The 25,663-nt window shown below is 37.0% G+C and overlaps 1 protein-coding gene across 1 annotated transcript in view; it reads left to right on the top strand.

The window, feature by feature from the left end:
- Positions 1-7,115: 7,115 nt before the first annotated feature.
- TANC2 (tetratricopeptide repeat, ankyrin repeat and coiled-coil containing 2) overlaps positions 7,116-25,663 on the top strand; it is a 215,101-nt gene continuing 196,553 nt past the window's right edge. Inside the window, exons 1-2 of the mRNA XM_082331638.1 lie at positions 7,116-7,181; positions 16,017-16,116. Coding sequence (XP_082187764.1) covers positions 16,050-16,116 — 67 coding nt within the window. The 5' untranslated portion in view covers positions 7,116-7,181; positions 16,017-16,049. The remainder of the gene's footprint in view (positions 7,182-16,016; positions 16,117-25,663) is intronic.

The raw sequence follows: 25,663 nt of genomic DNA, 5'->3' as shown, positions 1-25,663 counted from the left end.
CAGCTTTGTGTACTGAATTACAGAGCTTCAATTATATCAGCTGGTGTTGGTACCAACTGAGCCTGCTAGGTGTGATGCAGGAGAAGTAGGTCTTAGTGTCACACGCAGTCACTGGCATGTGCCAATGCACATTTGTGTAGTGACTTCCCTTTTATTTCTTGCAAGTTTATTCCTAGATTCTCTTTCCAAAAACTTTTTTTGGTCATTGTTACTTGTATTTTTTTGTCTTCTATCCTTCATTTTCACTTTTATGACTTACCTGCTTTTTTCAGTCTTCCGTATATTCTGTGACACTTTTACCCTGTCTCTCCTTTAGAGATTCCATTCTCTTCTCCCCCTCCTCGTTTCATTTTTCCAGTTTCTTCCCCCATCTGCACTTGCTTCTCTCTCCTTCTGGTAATTGTTTTCATCTTCGCATTTTTCGGCACCATTTCCACATGGGTGTGTTTACAAAAGGGAAAGCAGGCTGGGAAGAAGAGTTGTGTTTCTGACTACTTGAGTTCTGGTTGCATACTTCTGAGGGTGCAGAGAAAAGATTTTGACTTTCTTTCTTTGAAATTCGTTTGTTCCATAGGAGCTGGTTAGGGAGGTTTGGAGTGGTTATTTTATATCCTCAATAGCCAGGAGTCTTCTGAGATAAAGCAGCACAGTAGCAGCTATTTAGGTGCTGCCTTAGGTTAGGAGCAGCAGCAGAAGCTCGCCTGCTAGAGGAGGTCCTGTGCAAGTGTCCTTCACTCCAGAGAAAAGTCAAATGAGACAAACTTACGGAAATTGAGCACAGTTCCAGCAGGAATTAAAAGAAAAAGAGAGCAGGAGGAGGGGAGAATCTTTAGAAGTCTGTTCTGGCAGCCAACTCCAAGAGGCACTGGCTGATCCTTGCTGCTTCTCAGGCTGCTTTCTTACCAATAGTGTCTGAAGCAGCATTAGCAATGATGGTTGTGTATGGACACAGGAATGTAAACATGATCCTTAGGATAAAGCTATGCTGTAAATAACACTCTTGGCATTTTAGTCATTTGATCCTTAAATTTGTTAGGTTGCATATGTTTGAGCAGTGTTGTCAGAATTTTTTGTTCAGTTCTTATGAAATGAAATCCCTGGCAAAACTTCAGCAGCATTGGCAAGATTGGGATAGGTTTGGGATGGTCAAAATGACTGCTGTGTTAGATGTCTTTTCAGTGTCGTGATATACGTGGCCATTAAGTCTCCTCTTCTAGTTATTTGCTGACATCTGTTAAAATGTCAGATAATTACAATAAGTCTCCTAACCTTGAATTACTCTGGAAGGATGATGTTTTTATTGGTGCATACTTCACATAACCCGTTATTTTATGGTCACGTTGGCATGTGTGTTATGAGTGCAGTACCAAAAACAACTAGTTAATAGATAATGACAAATCTGTAGATAGAGCCGAGAGGGTGAACAAACAGGTTGTATTTAATGTTCTTAAACACCTTATGGTAGTTAGTGCCTGAAGGCATTAGAAAGGTGAGGGCTTTTAGCACTAGTCATTGTAACATCAAAACAATGACAGCTCCTGCACCCAAAATCACTGTGCTAGTTTGTAAATTTTGATAAACATTATTAATATGCTCAAAAATGCGATACTCCTTTAATAGCTTGGAACTATTTGTTTGTTAAGGAGGAAATAAAATGGAAGCTCGTTAAAATTTTCGTATTGAGTTGTTAAGATAGCAGAATATAAATGCCATCTGTATTTAACACACAGAGTGGGGTGGTTGGTTTTTTTTTTTTTAGGCGCACGGGGTGAGCAGAAAAATCTTCATTTAAAGCATGGACAATTTTCTGATTTTTTTTTTTTCCCATAATTCCATTGATGTCTGGATGCTTTCCCATACTTATTTAGCGTGATGATCATGAAGAAACTGTTGCCAACTTAGAATGTGGTAGAGTGGATGCTTGCTTAATACTGTTGAAAATCAGCCAAGACGTATCTAATTATGGACTGAAGTGTTATGTTTTATGGTTTTATTTGTGGAATTCTTGATTTATCAATGGTATACATTCCTATGAACTCTGTAAGTACAGTAATTATGTATGGTAAGAGATGATTCAAATCTTACTTTTAATTAGAGAATAAGAAGTTAAGATGACAAACTCTTTATCCAGATGGAAACATGAGACTTGTTTTCCAGATTAGTCACTAAGAAAGTTAGGTCAGCCATATTTACATTACTATAATTTAAAGAATTTTAAAGAATGTTGCCATTTTCCTGATCTTTGATTTGCTAGATGACAGCCATCATTAAAACACACATTTTGCTTAAAAATGAATTTATGTGTGTTAGAACTGGAATCAAGACTATTTTTTTGTCAGTATGTATTTTGTTTCCAACATGTATGTATGTGCAAAGAATTTAAACTGTGATTTTATTTGATTTTAGAATACCATCCAAGCTTACTCAATTTATCAGATGAATACCAGCTGGTGCAACTGACAGCCAAAACTAGAAAAATAACCTCATTTAAAGATGGAAATCCCTATTCATGAGACCATTTCAGAGATTTTTCTTTCCAGCAGGACTGGTTGAGCAACATGTTCTGATCATTGGTGTAGCGTATGGTTTTCAAAGACAGATGGTCATTGTGTTTAATGTCTGTGTATTAAATGTTCTGTTGATAAAAGTATGAGTAAGTTGTTAATTTCTCTGGGAAAATATAATTAAACTGTTGAGGTCTGGGTACATGTGACCTATACTACGTTTGGTTTAGAGGCTTCAAATTCAGTTAGCTTTACAAAGTTGCTGTGAATTTTTACGTGCTCAAATGCAATGTCTGATTGCTTAGATTATGGGGGAAAAAGATTGCTTTGTTTGCTCTAGGTTGAATAGAAAATGAGTCTTATATTTCATCCTGTTAATTGGAAGTTTGCTCAATACTGATGTTAAATATTTTCAAATGTAGAATGGGTAGTATTCATCTCAAGAGATCTCAACAGACTTCTCCAACTTGTTACTGTGAAATCAAATATCCTAGTATCATTTCATACTGTACTTCTTTATAGCCGTAGTCAAGTGGCTATGAAAGGCAGGTTTTCTGTTTTGTTTCTTAAAGCTTTAAGTCTTCTTTCTGTCATGGATTTTAGCTTGACAGGAAAATATTGTAGCTGATACGTGTGTTGCTGTACCTGAAAGTATTCGTTCCTTTTGTAGGTACTTGTCTTCTGGGTTAGAACAATGGGAGGGTGCTTAATTCTGTCAGCTAAAAGTGTTGACAATATTGTGATTTTTTTCATCAACTATTCTTCTTACCTGTTTCAGTAACTCTTATGTGAACTAGGAGCCCTTCTTTAGGGTAGCCAATTTAGCTAGCTTTTATTCTATGCCTTTTTTTTTGGTGCACTCGTGCACTAGGGTGTACATATTTAGAAAGTGAGTTTAACTTGTGACCATATACTTACGTGTTTAACAGAAGATAAGAAAAGCTCTTTTTAAGAAATCATTTGAAGCTAGATGTGAGGGATGTTAGAGGTATGGTGAATGTGCATCTTTTTACTGTTTAATACGTTCTTTTGCAAAAGAATTCAGTACAGTTATTACCTACACAGGTATAACCAAGAAATTATTTGGGACTGCAAGACTGCAGACTGACTGCTTTGTGTCTGAATTACTTAACTACCTCATCTACTGAGCATGCTAAATGTTAATGCTTGTATTTCTTAACTGTTTATTTACTTGGCTTTGTGATATTATTACTAACTTGTACTTTTTAATACATTTCTTCGTTTTCTTATTTTGGAAATTACGTAATGTCCTTTCATTTGCTACTGCTCAAGCAGCTGTGTCCACAATGTGTTCATTCAGAAACTGTCTGAATCAGTGGAAAGGTCCCAAATGCAGAGAATTATCAAAAACTATTTGAAGGGGACTATTTCTGTTATACTGGATAAAGTTGAATAAAGTGATGGATATACTGGAACAGTAGTCATAGTATAGGAAATATATAGTTGAATTGATGTTGCTCTGGGCTGGTGATTGTTCAAAAGAAAAGAAACCAACAGTTGGATGCAATGTCAGAGAATGCGATCGGTGGGTGAAGTGTTTTTTCATGCTGTTTTGTATCACAAAACAGCTTTATGAGATTCTCAATGTTTCTTGTTTCTGTTTGTGTTGTTCCTGACATAAATTACCTGGTTCTGTTGACAAAAAGCATTCCTTGGGGTTGTGGTGGTTGGTGTTTTTTTTTGGGGGGGAGGGGGGGGGGTTTCTGTGTTTTTTGTTGTTGGGTTTTTTGTTTGTTTGTTTGTTTTTGGTTTTTTTGTTTGTTTGTTTCTTTGGCATTGTGGAACTTGGGAGTGTTCCTATTCCTAGGTCATGTTTTAAATTTGCAAACTTGGATGGCAATTGGAAGTTGTTAGGTGGCCATTCCTAGTTGGCTTTTATGGGCAAAAATCCCAATTGACAATAATTGGCTTCTTCATTGATGGCCAAAGGCAGAATGAATATGAAGACTGAGCCACTTTTTGCAGTTGGTAGGACAGTACTGGACAGTTGTTCTGTGACTGTTTGTGCCTGTTCTACAGATAGCCCACCTTGTGCTTGTGGGGAGCAAACAAATAGACCAAACAGTAGTCAATTATTTGTATTGGGTTTGGAGATGAGTAAGAGTTAAGACCTAGGACTGTTACCTTCTCTCTGCCAAGTCAAAGAGAACTGGCTTGGAAAAACTATACTGATGCAATTTTAAAAAAAAAAAAGGAGTAATTTTAAAAAATATGTTATTAGTTGTAGCTATACCACAGGACAGAGGTTTTCAACTCCCAAACCCTTAGAATGTCTGGAAAAATCCTGACTGAATGTTGCTTCTCAATGTGTGATTGAAACATACCATAGTTGTGATTTATGTGTTTAATCAAGAGGGAATAATTCTAAAATTGACACCCCCCCCAAACTGTTTGTATATTAGTCTCTAAATATATTTGTTATGATACAACATGTCAGAATTTATAACTTTCATACAGTTAAATAGCAGAATTTATGAATATAATTAGAGGGTTAAAGGCATTTAACGAATAAAAGCACTTTAATGACATTCAGTTTTTATTGACAACCTAGTAATATCTGCTGCATTCACATAAAGATTTCTAATGTAATAATATGAGCAGATGAAAGCTCTGCTATTTAAAAGCTTTATGCAGAGCATATTCATCAGATATGGTCTCTGAATACAGATGGAAAGTTATTGAGCAAATTATCGGTAGTCAGCACTCATCTACAGCCTACATGGCATAAGCCATATTCTACTCTTTGTTTTACAGGGTATCATATTAAGAGAACTATATTAAGAAGATAGATGGCAGCAAACTGAAACATTTATATGGAGTTATTTTTAGTTATTCCAAAACTCTGTGCATATTTTCAGTTTTCCAAAAACTGTAACATTGCTGCTTTTGAAAGAAAAAATTTCTCTTCACTCAGTCACCTACTGGAAGTGTTTGCAAGTACCTAGTTTTTGACCAGTTAGAAGAATTCTGGGGAGTGCCAAATAAATGTTTTAAGATCCTTTCTTCTTCTGTTTCTTTAGGATCTAAGGTATATAGGGGGTTTTGTGACATAATACAATCTTCCTTGGTCTAAACATGTTTGGGTTTGGCCTCCATTCGGCCTCAGTTAAAAGAAATTCCATAACTGTGGTCTTTTGCTATGTGTGGTTGGACGCTCATTCAGAATTTTTTGCTGGGTCTTTCGAACCATATAGTTTCTACAGAATGCAAATGCTCAGGCAGTTGGATGCAAGCAGAAGTTTGCAGAACCCAGCAAGGGAGTTTGAAGAAAGGATTTCATCTTGCAGCATGGTGTAACACAGCCTGTGACACAGAGTCCAGGTTACAGCTGTGCATGAGCTGAAGGAGGCTCTGGCAGAGGTCAGGTAGCCAGGGAGACATCAGCTGAACAGACCCTTCCTCCATGCTCTATCAAGAATCACTTTTATTGCTGTGGGATTAGAGCTGCATTTGCATGTTTTCCTTGCTTGACTGATTGAAACAGCCACGGTCCTAGTGAGTGTTGTATGCTGGTTACTCGCTTTTTAGTTGTTTTTCTACAGAAGTGAAAAATTGAAAGCAGGGAGGTAATTGGCAACCCTAAGAAATAAGATAGGATCGCTTCATGAATTTATGGAATGTCTTACAGTTTTATATACAAAATTATTCATATAAGAGCATCTGAGAAGTTTCTGTTCAGGTTCTGGAGCAGTGTGAATTACAAGCTAAGCTGTCAATTACTTTTCAGTATCCTCTTGTAGTAGAATTAAAAAAACCCTACTGAAGTGGTTGAATATTATTCTACTTTGCTTTAAAGTTGCAAACTTCAGGTGGTCTCAATTTACTTTGATTTTTTTGGTTTTTTTGTTTGTTTGTTTGATGACAAATGAGATGTGTCTGTATTTCTTTCTACTTGCCATTTCTCAAATGAGATTTCTAAAAGAATAGGTAGGTAAAGCCTGTAATACAATATAGTCAGCACAAATAAGCACATGGTGGTACTAAAATAAGTGCTCTGGTCTTTTTCAATAAGTAGCAAGATACATTTCTTGTGTCTCTTTGTTGATGAACTTGTTACAAGTATGTGATGACAGGGCAGAGGGCCAAGTACTGAACTCTTGATTTAGTGTTGAATCCCTTCATGGGAGTTGTGTTTATGTAAGGATTGAGTTTAAAAAAACCCAAAACACTAAGGGGAAGTTGCAGGATTTTAGCAGGAGAGCTTGCTAGATTGAAGGAAAATATTTGGAAGTAACATATTGCTTCTTAAATAGTGTACTATATGGTGTGTATCAATGGAAGCGTTACCTGCTTTTCTTCTCCTCCCATTTGAAACGTGGTGAGAGGGAAGAGGCAAGTGACCAAAATTATTATTGATTAACAGAGATTTAAAAGCATGAGCATTAACTTTTTAATTGTGATGGTGAAGAATGGGGGCTGTCTGATAGTTTATATAGTAATACTCTGGAATAGTTGTGGGTTTATTCCTGGGATGAGATTATTATAGTTCTGTGCACACAGCTAGACAGCATGGGACACAGTCGTGTGTTGAGAATTCTAACCAAATTCTGGTGGCTTTCCTTTTTTTTTTTTTTTTTTTTTTATGTCTTTCAGGACTTTCAGTGAATGGAGGAAGACGCTTTTTACTAGAGATTTAACTTGTCTAAAGATATCAAGGTAGGAGAATTTGTTTGGGTTTTGTTTTTTTTTTTTTCTTTTCTCCGTGGTCCCACATTTTCTTTGCCGTAGTTATTTAATTGATTAAATAGAATTGAAGTTGTCCTCTGTTGTTTCTTTGTTAGTCTGTGATCACCTGGAATTGGAACATGGGTACTGTCTTCCTGTATCAGTTTTACCAATTTTTAACCTGATTGTTTCTGTATTTAGAGAAAAAGGTGTAATAGCTTTCATGTATTAGTGTTTGATCATTCTCTGTCTTTTCCTACTGGAGGTGATCAACAGGGAAACTGATGTAATAAAAATATTTCTTTCTGTAGGATTCTGTGCTACTTATTGAGTACATTCTAACTGCTAATTAAAATACTTACACTTTTTTGTAAACAAAATGTGTAATAGTGACACAGCATTCTATATAAATATACTGCAAGTTGGTTTTTGTAAAATCCAAAATCTTCTGTGTTCTGAGAAAATCTCCAGTGCTTGCCAATGGATTGAACTTCAGTTCTATATTGAATGTTCTTGAGACTTGAGCAGGTTTGCAGAGCAGGCTTGCAGCAGCTCCTTAATTAGGTCCTTGTTTTAATATGTATTTTTGATCATTTAAAAACTAAGAAAATAATTCACATTTCCTTTAATCTCTTGAAGTAGTCAAGTGCTGTAACATTTTCTGCCACTTTTTACATTGCCTATTTTTTTTGTTTTCATTTTCTGTTATACCACTGTATCTTCAAAATTAACTTATGATTGAGAGAAGCCTCAAATAGAACATGCAGTATGTGGCTGGTGTTTTTTTGAGTGACGGATTTTTGGCTGCTCCATGTCATAGCTAAATGTTGAAATGCAAGTGGTTCCTGATGGAGAAACTCCCTGCGCTTCAGTGGTTTGGTTTGGGGCAGAATTGGGATTGTTGGTCCTGGCTGAACGAGGCTTGTTGATTTCAGCTGTAGAAAGTGCCCTAAAACTTCTTCCAAGGCAGACAGTTTAACTAGACTCAACTTCCGCACAGCAGTGCCACGTTTTATTTCAAGCTTAAATGCCTAGTTCAAATGGTTGTTGATGGAGGCAGCTACTAATAATATTTACAACCAAAGCAGTAATTTTAACTTTTATGGGCAACACAGAAGACACTAAAAACACTGAAGACGAGTTGATGAAAGTGAGGTGATTGTATTCCTAACTTTTCCTCGGTTATCAGTTTTCTCAGAGGCAGTATAATTGACATTGTATATGGAGAACGTAAGTGTCCCTCATGAATTCAATCTGTATCATTAATCTAGAATTAGAAACCAGGTTATGCAAAATGATAAAGCCCTGTTCAAAATTAAATTGCCTTAATTTCAAGGTCACCACATTCTGATATTCAAGAGAGAACCGGTTCTGACTTTTGACTTTCTTCTAGTGAGTGATTGCATTCTTTCAGTAGTGTTTCTGAGCTCATTTTAAATAGCGATTTAGTTTTTCTGGTGTTAAATCCCAACACTTAAATGAAAAGTATTGTTGGAGAAATTTTTTTCCTGGAAGAATAAATTCAAACCTTGACTGACAAGTTAAGGTTGCAAAGTATATTAGTTGGTATTCTGTGATCGGCAAGCTTATCTTATCAGAATTATTGTTGTTTGAGAATGGTAAGGTTATCTAGATGCAGAGTGAATCATAAGCTGTCTATCAGTGGCATATCTCTCTTTTAGCAGTCATGCTTTTATTCTTCGTCCTTACTAGAAGTATGACTATGTTCTAGACAAAATGAAAAGCAAACGTCTCCTGTTAATGGAGGAGAGGGACCTCCAGCCTACACAGAGTACATCTGTGCTGAATGATGGACAACTGCACCTTTCTGGTGGTGTCCTCCTGCCGCTGCCTTACAGCTCCAGAATCAAACAGTTACTTCAGTCTGGCACTGTTGCCAGGCTAATTAGACCTCTGGAAGTGCTGTTTTCCAAGCACAGTACGAAAATGAGCTCTTCCTCAGAGTAAGTTATATGGGTTTTCATAATAACATAGTACTTGTCTCTTTCCTCTCAGGCTCTAACTGTATAGAAGTTACCTCTGAACATAAACACCACACACTTTAAGTGAACATAATCACGACAGACTCATCAAGAAATGCGTTTGGCTGCATTCACCTTAGAGCTGCTGTTGGGAACTCCACATACATGGGAATATTACTGTGTTACGCTCTCAGAATTACTTTTCAACTGTAGCATTAAAGGCTGCTTTATTTTGCTAAAATAAAAGCAGAGATTGAAGCTGACTTGCTGCTTCCTTGTGAAACGTTGTCATGTTAACATGCTGCATGCTTGTCCAATGTGAGTCCTGTTAGTTACTTTTATGTATCTCCATCGAGGATAGTGGGAGAAGCAAAGACAGGGGCGTATCTAGCTGCTCCCAGGAAGAAAAGAGAGAGGACAAATGGAGGGGCTCTTGAGTTATGGGGGTTAGTGGCAGGATCTGTAGAAAAGGTAGTCAAGAGATCTCTAGGTCTTTTGATGAGGAAGGGCCAGAGGGGATGGACAGATAGACCTTCACGTCAAGCCCCCCCATCATAACAACTAGTGTTCAGGCTTTTGTGCGGGAACATAAAATCATTGATTTTTGTTCATAATCAGTTGTTCTAAAGCCTATTAGTTTAGAGAACTTCACCTAATAAACTCTTAATTGCTTAAAAACCTGTAATTGGTAGAGTTTAGTCCTTTTAATTCCTTTTTTGTTTTCCTTTCTCCAAATAATCCTAGAACTTCTTGGCATTTTTGCTAGATTACAACAATGCTTTTTTCATTCCTAAAGTTCCTGGAAATACTTGCTCCCTAAATTCTGCACCTGTGTTTTTAAATGTGCATGGACGAAGCTTATAAATATACGTTTCCTTTGACTTCAGAGTTGGTGTAATCAGTTATTCACAATCTTGTTGTGAGTCAGAGCTGTTATGTGAGGCAGAGTGTTTAATGCATTTGATCGTCATAAAGTTTGTGGAGCTTCTGACATACACTGACAATTATCACTTATGACATGTGGCAGGCTAGTCTTTCTGTGAACATCGGAGCGCTGCTTAAATATGCTCTTCGGGGCTACTAGTCCTCGTCATCAGGTTGTCTCAAAACATCCTGTTGAATTTCAGGGCAATTTAAAATAAGAGTGTAGGTTAAACTTCGAATTATTTATTTGAGGAGCATGGGAAGTTTCAGTCTAGCAGCTGTTATGAGCGAATGTGGAACAGATTTCTGTGTGAAATATACGTTATACATGGAGTAAATGCTTGAAAGCCTAATTCAGTTTGTGTTGTGTGTCTTCCTTTCATTTTTCAATTTCTTTCATCTTGTGATAATTAGTTTTATAAATCTGTCACTTGTTCTAAAAAAGTCCTTGTTACCTATTCCTTTCTGAAATTTGAATGCTCTTTGAAAACAGTTCACTATTTTGTAGATTTTTTTTATTCACAAAATGTTAATTTAGTCTTTACATGTTGTTAAATCCTGAAAACTAATATTCAGAAAGGTACCTTTTTTTGGCATCTTAATATATGCTTCTTATTATACACACTTCTTAATTTCTAATGTAGTGAGTTCAGCTTCCTTCATGAAAAGAGATAATCTGGTGCTACCAGAAACTTTTAAAATAGAATATTTTATGAGTAGCAAGCTTTTCTGTTCTTTTGCATAACCGAATGTGTATTTCCTGTCTTTCCGTCGTCTCTATTGGGAATTAAGGGAAGATAGACTAAAGAAATGTGATGCCTCAGGATCTGCTCTGAGATAGACAGAAGCAGTTGAATAAAGGAATAAGCAGTGAGATCTGGACTAACCGTTTTCCTGCTTGTCAGTACAGAATATTGTCATGGTATTTGTCAGCAGTGAAAGTACAGGAATTAAGGCTTATCTAATGAGTTTGTTTTTAAAACTTTATTTGTCATGATCTTCTGTCTATATTCCATTGACTTGGTGCTGCCAAGTCCTGATTCCAATTTATAAAGTTTTGTTTCATCTTTAATGATGAATTCTGATAGAAATGAAGTAGGAATGCGTGCCTGCCTTCTGCACTGAATGATCAAAAGTGGTTAGTCACAGAGGGCTTTCAGTGTTCACATTTGGGTGGGACTATACCACTAAGCGATACTGTAATGCTCCCATCTACAGCTTGGCAAAGCATTGCATGGAGGTAGGGTGTTGTAAGATTTACACTTCTTAGGCTCTTCTGAATTTTGGAAGTGGTTTGTCACTGACAGATGTAGTGATTTCTCATTGGAAAATGTGTTTTGATAGAAGTTTGCAAATACTTCTTATTTATATCTATATATCTATAGATACAATGTTTTGAGATTTTTTTACTAGATAGTGTTCGTAAACTTCTGCTGAATATTATGAAGGTTCTGGGAGTAAATTCTGTCTTAATTTGCTACAGTATGAGCTGCTGCCTGAACTAGACAATGACCTAATGGGATCTCATGGTCTGGCACAGAGGTGTTCTTGTTTACAGGCTTTTACTTCACTTTTCAACCACAAATTAATAAACAAAGAGGCAGCTGACAGAATTGTTGAACCACCTGCAATTTGGAAGTATGGGCATTTTTTTTAAGTTGTCCTCTTCATACATTCAGTTAAAGCTCTGTAGTGGCTATGCTCTGACTGTACTCACTAGTCTGTCACTTTGAACTACTAAAATCTGTGAACATCACCGTAATGCACAGGTGGCCTGATTGAGCTTTCTCCTAAATGAGATTTCAAGGAGGAAAATTGTGAACGTGTATAAAGAAATTTTTTATTTTTTTTTTAAATGCTTGGAAGACCAAAATGTTTACAGTTATTTTACTTTCTAGAAACAACTTTTGAAATGCCTGTCCTTTTACGTAGGCATTTTCACTATGGAGGCAAGGAAGGAACTGAAAACTTAAGGGGGAAATAAAATTCTTAAGAAATGTGCATTGCACATATGACTTGGATTGCATTCCCTTAATACTTTTGTAGTTAAAAGCTTTTCATTATTGGAAGAAACATAGATTAGAGTTCTACTCTGAAAAGTATGTATTTAATAACTTCTAATGCTGACTTGCACAAAACTTGACAGCAATGGCCAAGCAATGTTTCTACGTCTCATTGGACATCAGACACTTTTTTGAAAAAGAGCTTAGCTTTACTAATCAGCTTTATATTTAAAAAAAATTATTTTTAGTGCCGTGGTCATAGAAGAGGAAAATACTGGGACCTAGCGGTTTTAGTGGTGGTATATGGGGCAAAAATATTTCGCGTTGATTTTGAAATTCCGTGTCTGACAGACAATATCATTTCCCAAGAAATCTCTAAAAAGAAGCAAAAATTACTTCTATGGGCTGTAATAATGTGTAGCCACCCAAAAGGTGAAGTAGTTTTCGCAGCCTGTCTACAAACTCTGTCTTAAAATTAAGAAAACAAAGAAACAGGCCTTAGTCATCCAGGAGGATTTAATGAGATATTGTAGACTTGTTCAAGCTTAGCACTTGGTGTAAAGTCGCAGCTTGCAGCATTTAGTCTGTCTCTACTCCCTTGCTTTTTTTTTTCCCCCCTCATTGTATTTGTGCTACTACTTTCTCATGCTTCAGAAACTGTTTTTGTTTGTGTGTTTCTTTAAAATCTAGCTTTGTTGGAAGATAAAACAACATGTGGCAGAGTCTGTCTATACATAAACCAGAAGATTCTTGAGCCATTTTTAAAAAAAGGCTACTTTTGTGAAGTGCCATTGATGCTATAAAACAGAGTTCATAGAGATAGTACATTTTTTATTTACCTGCTGATACTGTTTGGAGACTTCTGCTCGCATAATATCTTCATTAGATTTGGTAAATGACAAGCTAAGTGACAAATAAAATGTAGTAGCTCTTGGTTGCCTGATTTGATGATAGAAGTATGGCAATGGGAGTGTAAAGGATCCCCATCAGCATACTGCATTTTTAGCTTCTGCTGACACAGCTGCTTGTGAGACTGGAGAAGAGAATGAACCTGGACTGTAAGATGTATTGAGGAGTTTGTTCGGGGTATGAAAAAATGCTGGATCCAGCTCCTCCTAATACTGTAATACCATTTGCTATTTAATCCTTCTAATTCCATGAACTAATATGACCAACAGAAATTTTAATTTAGAGTGCTTATTCTTAAATATTATTTCTGGCTTAGTATTATCTAAACGGGGAAGAGCTGTGACCACATTTGCTCAAAGCCACAAAATAATGTGGTTGTGCGTGCAAAAGAAAAACTGCAGTTGATTCTGGTGACCTGCCGATTCTGCTACTCTATATTGTGAAAACCTTAGCTAATCAGGATATAAATTTAGTGAGTACTTACTCAAAGTGTAAGTCTGTAAGATGCAATGAGAAATGACGTCATGAGTTCATGCTAAACTAGGTCTATTACTAAAAGGGCTTCCTTTCCATTCTCCCACCTGTGCAGGTCACTAAAGCTCTAGCAGTCCTCTGAGGCTTCTAGGTGAGCTCTGAGAATATGGAATTAGTCCTTGAGACATCCCATGGCTGGTAACTCAGAGTCTTAATGCAAGACATCTTAATGCAAGATCTTACTCAGACATGTGGCACTGTTGTCACTGTGCTAGGATAGTTAGGGTAGGTAAGTTAGGTTTGGGTAGAGGAGCTCAGTGCAGGCTGCATTATCTGTCTACAGAAGGGATAAATTCTTAATCAGTTAGCCTCCCGTTTGCTCCGTGCTTCACTGTTGTAGCTACACTTCCAGAAGTACCTCCGTTTGCTGGTTGAAACACAGTTGTGTATTCTTGCAAGCATGATACATTAGCATGAATCATTATTAACCCTGATAGCTGGTGAAACAACTTCTTACTTTTACATATTACTATCATAGAGCACAAAGAAACTACCTCTTCTTGTTTTTCCTGTCTTGGAACAATGTTGCTAGGTGATTAAAGTTACATTTTTCTGTTCATAAACTTCTAGGAGAAAAAAAAAAAATGATCAATCAAATGTACACATTATGTTATCAGCATAGTGCTCAGTATTGTAGAGGAGGAAAAGATAAGTCGCATTCAGACTCAAGCAGTTCTCCAAATAGTAGCAGGAGGTGTTTACTGCCTTCTTGTTCTCTTGCTCAAAGCCTAGATAAATATGTTTGGATTAGTGGCGTGTTGGAGGGATTATAATGTTATCATGTTCCAAAACAAATAACACTTTGAGGTCTGTTGCTTCCTCTTTACATTTAATGTCTAATTTGTATTTTTCCCTTCTGATGTTGCAAAAGGTGTTGTATGTGAAGGAGTTTACTAATGCAGATAGTAAGAGAGGAAGGATATGTAAATGCAGAAGTTTTCTTTCTGTGCTGGGAGCTGGAATATAACAGCCATCTAAAGAAACTAAATAAACAGAAGTCAGATTTAAGACAATTGTGTTTGTGCCCAAATGGAAATTTTTTTTGCAGTCATGTAAAAGTAGGATGCTTCGAAGAGGGGCCCAAGCTTTGTTTAGGAGCCCTGGGAATAAGCCTAAATACTAGCTTGTGCTTTGATGTCATTATGCAAAGCCTCTAGAAAGATGCCAGATGATACTCAAGCTATTAATAAATGCAAAGTAAATACCAGTACTATATTTTCTGTTTAATATTTATGCATGCATGCATGCATACATACGTGCATGCAGACAAACATACCCCAAAATCTGTTTGTGGAATCTAATAAGTGAGTGCAATCTCCTGAAAGTCAGGAAAGGCTAAAGTTAAGGTCATCCGTGGATGCTTATTGGTGTTTCTAACGTGTGTACTCTTAAGTTGCTGCCTTGGAATGTAAGTATCTCTCAGTAAGTGACTGAGTCATATTAAAAGGACTTTCATTGCTTTAAATATACATATAAAGCTCTTTGAACTGGGTATTATTGTATTAATACATTTGAAAATATTGGATAAAAGTGAAGAAATTCAACATGGCATTTATTGAGCGTCCTCCAAGAAGAACCTAATATTGTTGCAGGAAAAAATTTCATGATATATTTCTATAAGATGAATGTGTTACCTTGTAAATCTGGAATATTATGTATACAATAGAAGGAAAGTTGTGGTTTATTATATGTCTTGATCAAAGACTCTTTGCTGTTCTTTTGCTCTAGTTAGGAGCTGCTTTTGTTGTTGCTGTTTTGATGGCTTACCTACTTTAATAAGAGGATGTTCCACCAGAACAAGCTGTCAGTGTGTCTAGTGAACCCAGAAGCTCATTCTTTTATCTTCAACAACACAGAGACAACTTTTTTTTTTTCCCCTGCGACATATAGAGCGAGGAAAATATATGGATAATGTTTCTGTTTGATTTTTTTTGCATCAGTTAATTTTGGGTTTGAGTGGCTTTCCTTCTCATGACAATTTATTCAACTCACAGGAGAATTTGACAGTCAACTAGCCCAGGAGCTAAAGACAACAGCTTTTGTAGTCGTCTGAGTTTGTTGTCAGCAAGACTGACTTTTTCTGAGCAATGTGAAGAGTAGCAACTCTTTCTGATAGGTTTGGCTTTAATAGTACTGGGAAATGGAGGCAGAGTTTGCTAAATGCTGTGTCTTTCCTAGTTTAGTGTGATAGTAATTTGGTCAAATCATTTGACAAAATAGGCGAGTCATGCTAGCAGTGTTGAAATTGTGTTGTCCTCGTAATGACCTGGATGAATGAAAGCAAACACAATGGTAGGCTTTATATGGATGTTGATTTCTGTTGTTAGGAAATGTATTGACAAAATAGTTTTTCATCATTCTAAGTTTTTATCTTGGGGTTTTTTTTCACTTTCTTACTGTTTCTCTGTAATGTTTTCCTGTTGACCAAATCGGAGTGTTGATTTGTTTATATCTCTTGTTCTTTTGCTTTACAGTTTTTGGGATACAGAAAGTGGAACAGGATCACCATGTTTCGAAACAGTCTCAAGATGCTTCTTACAGGAGGGAAGTCAAACCGCAAAAACAGGTCCAGTGGTAAGTAAATGTAAGCTCCTCATGCATGTGTTTTATTTACAGTTTTTGAAAGTATTCCTTTTATGTGTGTTTTGGTCTTACTGGGTCTTTCTTCTTTTTAATGAATAGATGTACTCGGCTGATGATCTTGTAGACTCAAAATATCATCATAGGTCATTTTAATATTGTGCTGTAATTTAATATTTAAAAATGTATGTATATTTATTTAAAAATGTATGTAAACCACAATCTGTGTTTATTGGGGAGATAAGATGTAGGGAAAAACAAATAATAGTTATACATAATCCTGTAGTAAACTAACATCGAGGTTTATGTTTCAAATACGGAAATAAGAAAATAAAATCTTTTCCTGGAAGATGACTGTGATAACGTGTGGCAGCAAAATCTTCATTACAGACAATACTTGTGATAGCAGTAGCAATTTTTTTTCTTTTTTTTACCAGGATGGAGATTGAGGAATGGGAAGAGGTATAATTAAGGAGAAATTGCCCAAATTTAGTCACCATTTCTATTAGTCTCCTTTTTCCACCATGTCAGGAAAGGAGTTTACCATTAGCACTGGTTCATATGGCTTGGCCTGTCTGATCTGTGAAGGAGGTTAGGAGAGATTGTAATTGTGAAGCAAAACATTACAAAAATATTGATATGCTTTAAAAACATTTTTATTTAGCTTTTGTATTTATTTCAAAAAATGGAGTGCTGGCAGTGTAAGAGCTTTTAATTAGATCTTTCATTTTTCTTTTTAAAGCCATCTGGCAGTGCATTTTGAATATTTTGGGATACAGTGTTTATTTGTGCTTGTGTGTCTGCGTAAATAGTGCATGTGTGTATTCCATGGGAAACCACAAGTGAAGATGCAGAGATACAGTGTGATAAATGCAATGGAAAAAACGGGCTGTTTTCCCTTGGTTAAAACAAGTTAATATGTATTTCTCACAGTGCCAGAATTTCTGCCCCCACTTTCAATATCTTACAACCCCAAGTTTTATTTGGGGAAGAGGAATTCTGTATCTCAGTGGTATGGCTTCACTGTGTCCTGAAGTTGCCTTGTAGCAGTGCTGACTTCGTTTTGGTCCTTGGACATCAGTAATCTGTTAGAGTCTGGCTTCTGATGAGAGTCCTGGTTTGTGTTGGTTGATCCTGAAGGTATTTATCATGAAAAGTTTAAGCAGTGCAGCGTGGTGTTGACTTCCCTGCACTAGTTACTGTAATTAGTGTGTATCTCATATAGTGGGGAAAAATGTCTATTTTGCAAAGACGCCCTTAGTAATGTGAGCCTGAGGTCATGGTTGTCATTCACTGCTTTTATGAAGGAGATTTTCTTTCTTACAAACTCCTTAGTCTTTTGTTGCAGGAGTGGTTAATCTGAGGAAGGTACCTGCCTAAAAAGACACATAGGTTTTGGAAACGCACACGAGCAGATGGCTCTGTCCTCTTGTGATTTTGTATCTCTGTGAAGTATCTCATTTACAATTTAAAGCCCAGGAAAGTAGAAGTCCTCTGATGATACTCACAACCTTCTGAAACATAGACAAATAATCTTAAATTGTGGTTTCTGTACAAAGCCGTTTCTTTGTCAGATATTCTGTTATCAGTCCCTAGTATTCCTTTTGGCTTATCTCCCAAAGCAATATTAAGGATCTTGTATATGCAGAGCTTTGCAAATACGTGTTTCTTATTTTGTGAATGAAAAATGTCAGTTCTGGACTAACAAGATTTGATAGGACTGTACTTCTGTCTTTGAGCAGAACAGAAAAAGAGATAGGTTGTCTTGAAGAATAATATGACAGTATTTAATAGCTGAGGTTTTCTTTAATGCCTAATGACTATACTGTATGTTTAATATAATTTATTGCAATTATGCCTTTGAAATAAGTTGCTTTATTGAGAAGTTGTGTTTGGCATTCTTCAGGGGAGGACAGGGAATAAAAAAAGGAGATGATAAGGTTTGTTGTATCAACAGTGTCTAAATGGAAAACATCCCTCCACTGGAAAATAATTTTTCAGATACGTGTTAGTCTATCAAACTATAATGTGACACTAGATGAATTCATTGCTGCCTAGATTTTTCAATAAATATATTTAATTCTGTATTTCTTTGCAACATAGTAAGGAAAAGAATCAATAAATCTTCCATGTACATTTCTGTGTAGCATATAGTATTACAAGCCTGAAATTTACTTTATTTATTTGCTTTGTAATTCTGGCAGACTACAAATTTGATGCTTTAAAAGTTGATAAAAAAGGAGAGTACTTATCTAATAATACACAAAAGGAATTTGTTACCCTGTCACTGACAGGGACAGAGCAGCCCTGTGCTGGTCTGAACAACCCGACTTGATACTCATCATCTTACTTGTTTGCTTTGCTTACCCTAAACCTCCACACTGCCTTTCTCTTCATCCTTCCTTCCTTCCTTCCCGGTCTCTTGGTATGGGAAGGAAAAGATCTTGAGGAATCCTTCCACCCCCTTGAATAAACATACATGTTTAACAGCTAGGTCCAAGTGTTTCATTGTCTAGAACATTTTTGCATGGTGAGTGCATACTTTCAGGTCATCTACATGACTGTTGCCTTCACTGTTACAATTTCTGTTTTTGTGGAGGCATAGGTGGGATACTGGGGGTTCGGGTTTTTTTTTTTTTTTTAGCCAAGTGCTTTAAAAAGATTAGGTATTTATTGAAGTTTTAAAATTCTATTTATCATTAACAATATTTAGATTGCTAAATAGATGTTGGAAATGAAGCTCCCCTGATGGTTTTGGTGCTCTGATTTGCCTTGTGGCCTCAGAAGCTGTTTCATCACGGGAGTGTGATCTGGAGGGTAGAGCCAGGGGAGAGGGAGCATGAGCTGCTTCAACAGCAGAGGCAGATGTCTCCGGAACAACCTGTTTCCACACGGAAACTCTACCACAGAGCTACACCCATCTCTGGGAACTGGGAACAAACTCAGAAGCATAAGTTCTGTGTTGTGAAAGTAATCTACTAGAGGTTTCAGGTCTGCTGTTGATTCACCTTCCATGTAATGATTTTAAATTATGTAGGTAGGTGACAGCCCACTCAGGTGTCTCTGGTGCGTGTGGGTTTGGATGAAATTGCAGTGTGTGTATCAATTTTCTACAGTCTAGTCATTTTGCATTTTGGTGCGGGAGTAAACCTTTGAACAGGGTTAAAGGTATTATGTTTTTTTTCTTGGTGAATCCAAGTGAGCACGCTGGTCTTTGAAATGACTGTTCTTTGCAGTTCTTTCATTTGCAGTAACATAGTTAGCAAACAGGGTCAGTGAAGTCAAGCTAACAATCCCTAGATGTTGTGATGTGGTTTTGATAATTCTCCATGATTAAAAGAACACTGGTAGTGGTAACAGTAAAATGCCTTCTTATTATTCCTCCTTCAGAAACTGCTGAGCAACTTCTCTGAAGAACTGTGGTTAAAATTTATTTTGACTCAGCTGGGGTGGGTTTTTTTTCTTTGGCTCTCTTTCTGATATTGTGGTTCAGGAACACACAAAATATTTACAAAAGAAGAATACCAATTATGTGCATATGAATGTACAGTTACATGCAGTAATGCCAATTAAAATAAATGAATTTTTACTGCAGCATCAGATTGTGTAATCTCCTGTGGCTAATTTCGTGTGTGTGTACTTTCAAAACTCTACTGATAGGATTTCATAGCAGCGTACTTCATGCAGTACAACTCTGTGCATGTGTATTTGTGCACATATTTAATCTCTTGTCTTAACAAAAATTCTCTTGTGACTCAAGGGCACTCAAGATATTTTACAGTAATGGCTTGAGGTCACATTATGACTGCAATAGTATTATTTTGATTAGGCTGTATCTTCCTCTGTCATAAATGGATATTCCGCAAAGCTACCAGACAACAGTGTCTTTAAAGCTGAAATGTGATCTGAGTACAGTTAAATATTACCTTTATTTTTCTATTCTAAATTAATTTACAGAGGTATGCAGACATGTAAGTTTTCTGACTCATAAGTTTGTATCCAGGGCTAAATTTACCTAGAATATGTTTGTTTTAAAGCATAAAAGAACTGTGCTTTGCTCCATTGGTTTATTCCTTCTGACTGAAGATCCAGCATGATGATTGTGGCCAGAAGCCCTATGGCTAGGGCAAGCACTTGCATTAAAACCTGCAGGTAGGCACTCCTGCCTGCTGCTTGTCAGAAATTTTTTTGAGGCTTCCGTCCCCCTAATTCAGCTCTTCCAGGGCAATTCTGTTCTGTTCTCTGAATCCAGAGACTGTAAGGTACTCTACTGTTGATACCTGTTTTATCAAGGACCTGTCTCATATTCATCTGCAGTTTGCTTGCTTATGCTAAACATCCAGTGACCTGGGTATTCATTTAATTAGTTTACATCAAATCAACGTGCTCATATATTCATTTCAGTATCATGTTAGTGAAATAAGCCTGTGTAATGGATCCAATCTTTCCACCTATTATAATTATCCTTGTTTCTTTTCCAAGCAGATGGACTATTTCCTTCTTACATTATCACATTAAATTAATACTACTGTAAGAATTCAGATTCCCTTTAGAACCTAGTAAAATTCAGCTACAAAACTGCACGTTTTATTTGGTTTTATATTTCTCTTCATTTTGTGAGGTGTAAGTCTGGGAATTGGTGCCTTTTATTTCTGGGGGAGGCTGAGGTAGATTCTTAAAGTACTCCTGTCTTTTTTTTTTTTTGCATGTTAAATTTATCTGAGGCATGTAATCCTTTATAAAGTAGTCCAAAGGATCTGCTTTTTTTCTTCTGAGTTAGTTAGGAATTGTATCTTACTTGTTCTTAACTGATGTAATGCACACAGTTTTTATCTCAAGCTTACCAGCTAGGAGCCTGCCTGTCATTGATAATATTTTTGGTATAAGGTTTTTAAAACTTGTTCTTCCTTCCTGGTTCATGGGAGAGCCAATTACTTCTAACTTCCAGTGTATTTATAGGGCCTTTTGGAACCTGCCACTTTATATTTTAATTCCAGGACTAAAAGAGCCCCCGTCAAATGCTCTTCTCTTGATTCTTGCCTTTCTAAGATAAAAGGAATTTCTGTGAAGGTCTCATCACTGCTTTGCCAGAACTCCATGCCGTTTCTTATCTATCTGATCTCTTTTGGAAGTCTAAGTACAATTTGTATCCCAAAAGAGTTTGAGGGTCACAAATGCTTTTTGGATGTCATTTCTGAAAGAAATTGCTGAGTGGTGAGATCCAGCTGGTGGGTCCTATAGATGTTGGGATAACTTAATTTAAGAAGGTATTAGAAGTGAGATATTAAAAGACCTATCAGACTTCCAGAATGTATTGTGGTACTGAATACCGAATGTATCCACATGTTCAAGGTATTCCATCCAAATAATAATTCAGACCATTTTCTTCCAAAAAGTTTTTGCTAGTTTGTTTCATAAATCTGTTTTTAAACAAGTCTCAAGTATGTGGACAAATCCGTAGCCCCTCTGACCATAGTGGAGTCTTGTCCTTGAACTTAAGAAGGAACTGACCCTTCCTGAAAGTTATGTTTTTCATTTATGTAATTTAATGTATTTCTTCTTAGGAAGGAAATATATCAGGAAGATATGTGTGTACACATGCACACATTTTTCTTCTTAGTCAAGCATATTTATTTGGTTAGAATCTGTCTTGTTCATATACCAAGCTCTCTTCCTAGACAAAAGATGCTTGGACAATAAAATTTCTGCTTCTCTCCTGCACAGCTACCTTAGAGAAAATTTTAGCAGCTAGTGCCCATATTATTCTAATATTTATTCCTTTACTTCTGATCCACAAATACTTTTTTTTTTTAATAACACCACAGATGTTAACCAAACCTGCTTTATAGCTTATAAATAATTCTCATTTGACAGGTCTGTTCAGTCCTTTACTGCATTTATAATTTTTTTTTTTTTTTAACTGACTCAACTGTTCCACTGGAGTTTATCAGCTTGTATTGTTTTATGCTTCTGTGTTTGAGTGTATGGAGGGAGCGGGGGTTAATCCAGCTCTGTCAGCCTAAGCCTTGCCAATATTTTCACAAATTTGAACATCACCAGCTGTAACAACAAGTGTGTTGACTAAGGCTGCCTCCATCCTGTTAGCAGTAACAAGCAATGGATATCCTCACCCCACCTCTTGTGTTTCCAGAATCCTAAAAGTGACTTTATTACCTGAAGCATTATTCAGTGAGTTTTGTTTCCACATCCTTTTTGTGACTTTTTCCGCCCTCTTGAGAGGGTGTATACGGATGTATATGCTAATCTTTTTCTGGAGAGGGATTTTTAGTCCTTTCTCAGTGTTTTCTGCTTGACATGTGATAGTGTTACATGGTATTCTTAAATTATTTGCATATGCAAAGTTTTTCAGAGCAATATTTTAAGCCTTCCTCCTTGCCTCAATCTTCCCCTTCTAACTTCCCATATCGTGGTACGCTTAGAGAACTCATTTTTTCTTTGCCTCTGTTTTCAAACCTTACAATATGCCTTTCCTCCATTTTTTCAACACTTCAGCCCACGAGATTACTACATTTTACTGCATTAGTTCTGGAATCTGGAATGGTTCAACTTCTTGTGCTTTATTCGAGATAAATATTCTTGAATACTCATAATCTTGTAGTTATCCTTCTCAGTATTCTGAAGTTTTTGGCTTTATTTTTTGTGAGGGAATTGGAAGAATGCAGTGCTTCTTAATGTCTGATTTTTTTTTTTTTTTTTAATGATAAAGTAGCATCTCTATCTTTGAAATGCTGTATTTTGGGTTCTTTATGATTAAGCTTAGGTTTGGGGTTTTCTAAATCCTTTTTCCCCACTTGATGTAGTGTTCTCTTCAATATGTAACATTGTTTGAATGGCAGGCCGTGTGTATCATGTATATTTACTGTTTTGCTACAGGTGCAGTTCTTTAGTTCCTCCTTTTTCATTAAAGTATCAGAGCTTGAAATGTTCTTTTTTTTTTTTCCTCCCCCAAAACAAAATGAATGAAAGAATCTTCAGACTCTGTCCCATTTGTTCGAAAAGCTTAAATTATGAAATAAGGTGCATGTGTTTGGGGAGGTGAGAGAAAAATATTTGATGTATTTCTGCTACGCTGATTGCTGTATTTGTTTCAAATAGCTAAAAAAGAGAGGAAGGCATGCCCTGAGGATTGTCTCCTTTACAGCTGCTGGGAGCTAGTTCTCTTTCTTTTGCTCTTTCTGCATTTTTTTTATTTCTATCAGTGCATCTACAACCACTCCTCTTTCCTCAGTCATCCACATCTTATTTTTCAGATGTATTTCTATTTGCTGGTTTTTATCCAAGATTGATCTCTAGGTCAGTGAGCCTATTCTCAAGTTCTTCTGTATCAGCTTTAATCCTTCTCAAACCTTTCCCTTCATTAGTGATTCTACAGATCTGATTGCTGAGATTAATTCACCAAAGTCACTTCTGATAGCAGGGGCTGCTCTGTCCTCCTGCTCTGCTCTGAATGCTGCTTCCATTATGGCAGCCGTCTCCCCTTCTGCTGTCCTCATATGTTGTTCTGAACTCTTTAACCTCCAGGGAGTTTCTTCTAGGGAAAAGAAAAAGGCTTTTAAAACTAATCCTTTATGTGGGCATCCATTCTGCAAACAAGGGAACTGATTTTTGAAATTAAAGGGGTCAGGGAGTGGTAATATTTGCAGATTGTGCCATTTCCCCTTCAGAGCTCTGCCCTTAGGTAGTGGTCGACTCCACTGACACTGCGCCATCGACCACCTTTTCCCACTCCAAACTTATCTGGAAGCCTTCACTATGCATGCTTGGTTTTGAGCTGTCAGAAACTACAGAAACAATGATTTGCCTTTGTGGATTATATGTAATACTTTCCATTGAGTGTTGTACTGGCAGAAAGCAGTATTTGACCAGAGCTCATGGAATTCAGTAGTCTTCTGTATAAGCTTTGATTTCATGCAGGAATGAGCAAGATGAGAAAGCAAGGGGTGGTGGTGATGGATGTCTAGGGCTGCGAGTATAGCTGTGGAAACTGTTCTTGTTTCTGACTGCAGAAGGAAGCTAGGAGGCTTGGAAGAAAAGAGGTAAACGTGATGTTGGGAGTATCTTTCTTCCTCATGTTACATGGTGTTTATTTCTGCGGCATTTGCCCACAGGTTTAATGGAGCTGCATAATGAATGTTGTAAGGACTTTTAGAAATAATTTTTAAATTTCCTTGTAGATCCTCCCCCCCAGGTATTTTTATGAACAGAACCGTTCAGTTGTGCAACATAGCTGCTTTAATCCTGGTTGACTAACCTCTGAATGCTGCTTAAAGAACACAACTGGCTTTTTACTGTACTGATAACTGCTAATAAACCTTTAAAGAGCTTTGAACAGCCTCTTCACGCAAAGAGTATCAGTGTAGATAGTGTTGTATGAAAGCTGTAATAAGGTTGTTATGAATTGGAGCTCCCCAGCCATTCTCCAGATGCTTTCCACTGGAGCTCGCTTCTGACGTCTCTCTGTCTTCACAGGAGAACGTAGGAAGCTGGAAGGTACGTGCCAAGAAGCATGAGGAAGTCCCTGGGGACTGGGAAAAGGCAAGCGTTATACCCATCTAAGGGAATGAGGGGATCTGGGGAAGTACAGGCTTGACAGCCTCAGCTTAGTCTTGGGAAAAGTTATGAAGACTTTTTCAAAGCCATTTCTAGCCATGAAAGACAAGAAGGTCATTGGGAAAAGCTGACACAGAAAGATTTATCAAGTTACAAATTGTGCTTGAGCAGCCTGATTGCCTTCAGCGATGAAGTGACTGGCTCTGCATATGGGAATGATGTGGTGGACACAGCTTACCTTGACTTTAGCAAGGCTTTCAACACAGTCTAAGACCCTTGTGGCCAGCTGGAGGGGATGTGGCTAGATAGACTGCAGCCTGAGAGGAAAGTTGGTTGGATTGTCAGGCTCGAAGGAGAGTGATCAAAAGTTCAAAGTCATAACTGGTGGCCAGTTATGAGGAGCATTCTTCAGGGGTTGATAGTGACGCCAGTAGTATATAGCATCTTTAGCAACAGGCTGGACAAGGGATGGAGTCAGAATCGTTTTACTGTGTACTACGTGAGTGAACATGTTGATCTTTAAAATGCAATACTGCACAGGTGCTAAGCAAATCAGAAGCATCAATTCTGTTATTAAATCTAGCAGGATTTTTTTGGGCTAAGGAAAGAACTGTATCGGTATACTATTACAGTCAGACTGTAGTGACACAGGTCTGTAAGGGGAACAGAATAAAATGCGTATATTCTGCGTCATTTTGGATACATCTGGGATTTCGTGGTGTTATTTGCATATACTAGTGGGTAAGTAATAGCCTTACTCTCGCTGAACCAGTAGAGGGAGTAGAAGTTTTCCGACAAATCATGTATCAAAAGCTGTGCTGAAATGCACTATGCTGATATGCAAAAGAGATAAAGTTACATTTTTCCATGTCAGATGACCTTGCCTTCTCTTATTCCTCAAAGAAAAAAGTTTTCTCATACACAATTAAAAAAGAATATGCACACTTGATTCAAAAGAAAACAACGTAAC

The sequence above is a fragment of the Platalea leucorodia genome, assembly GCF_965183815.1.
Source record: "Platalea leucorodia genome assembly, chromosome: 22".
NCBI classification, from domain to species: domain Eukaryota; kingdom Metazoa; phylum Chordata; class Aves; order Pelecaniformes; family Threskiornithidae; genus Platalea; species Platalea leucorodia.
Note: the sequence above shows the minus strand (reverse complement) of the source record. Positions and strands in the feature narration are given on the sequence as shown.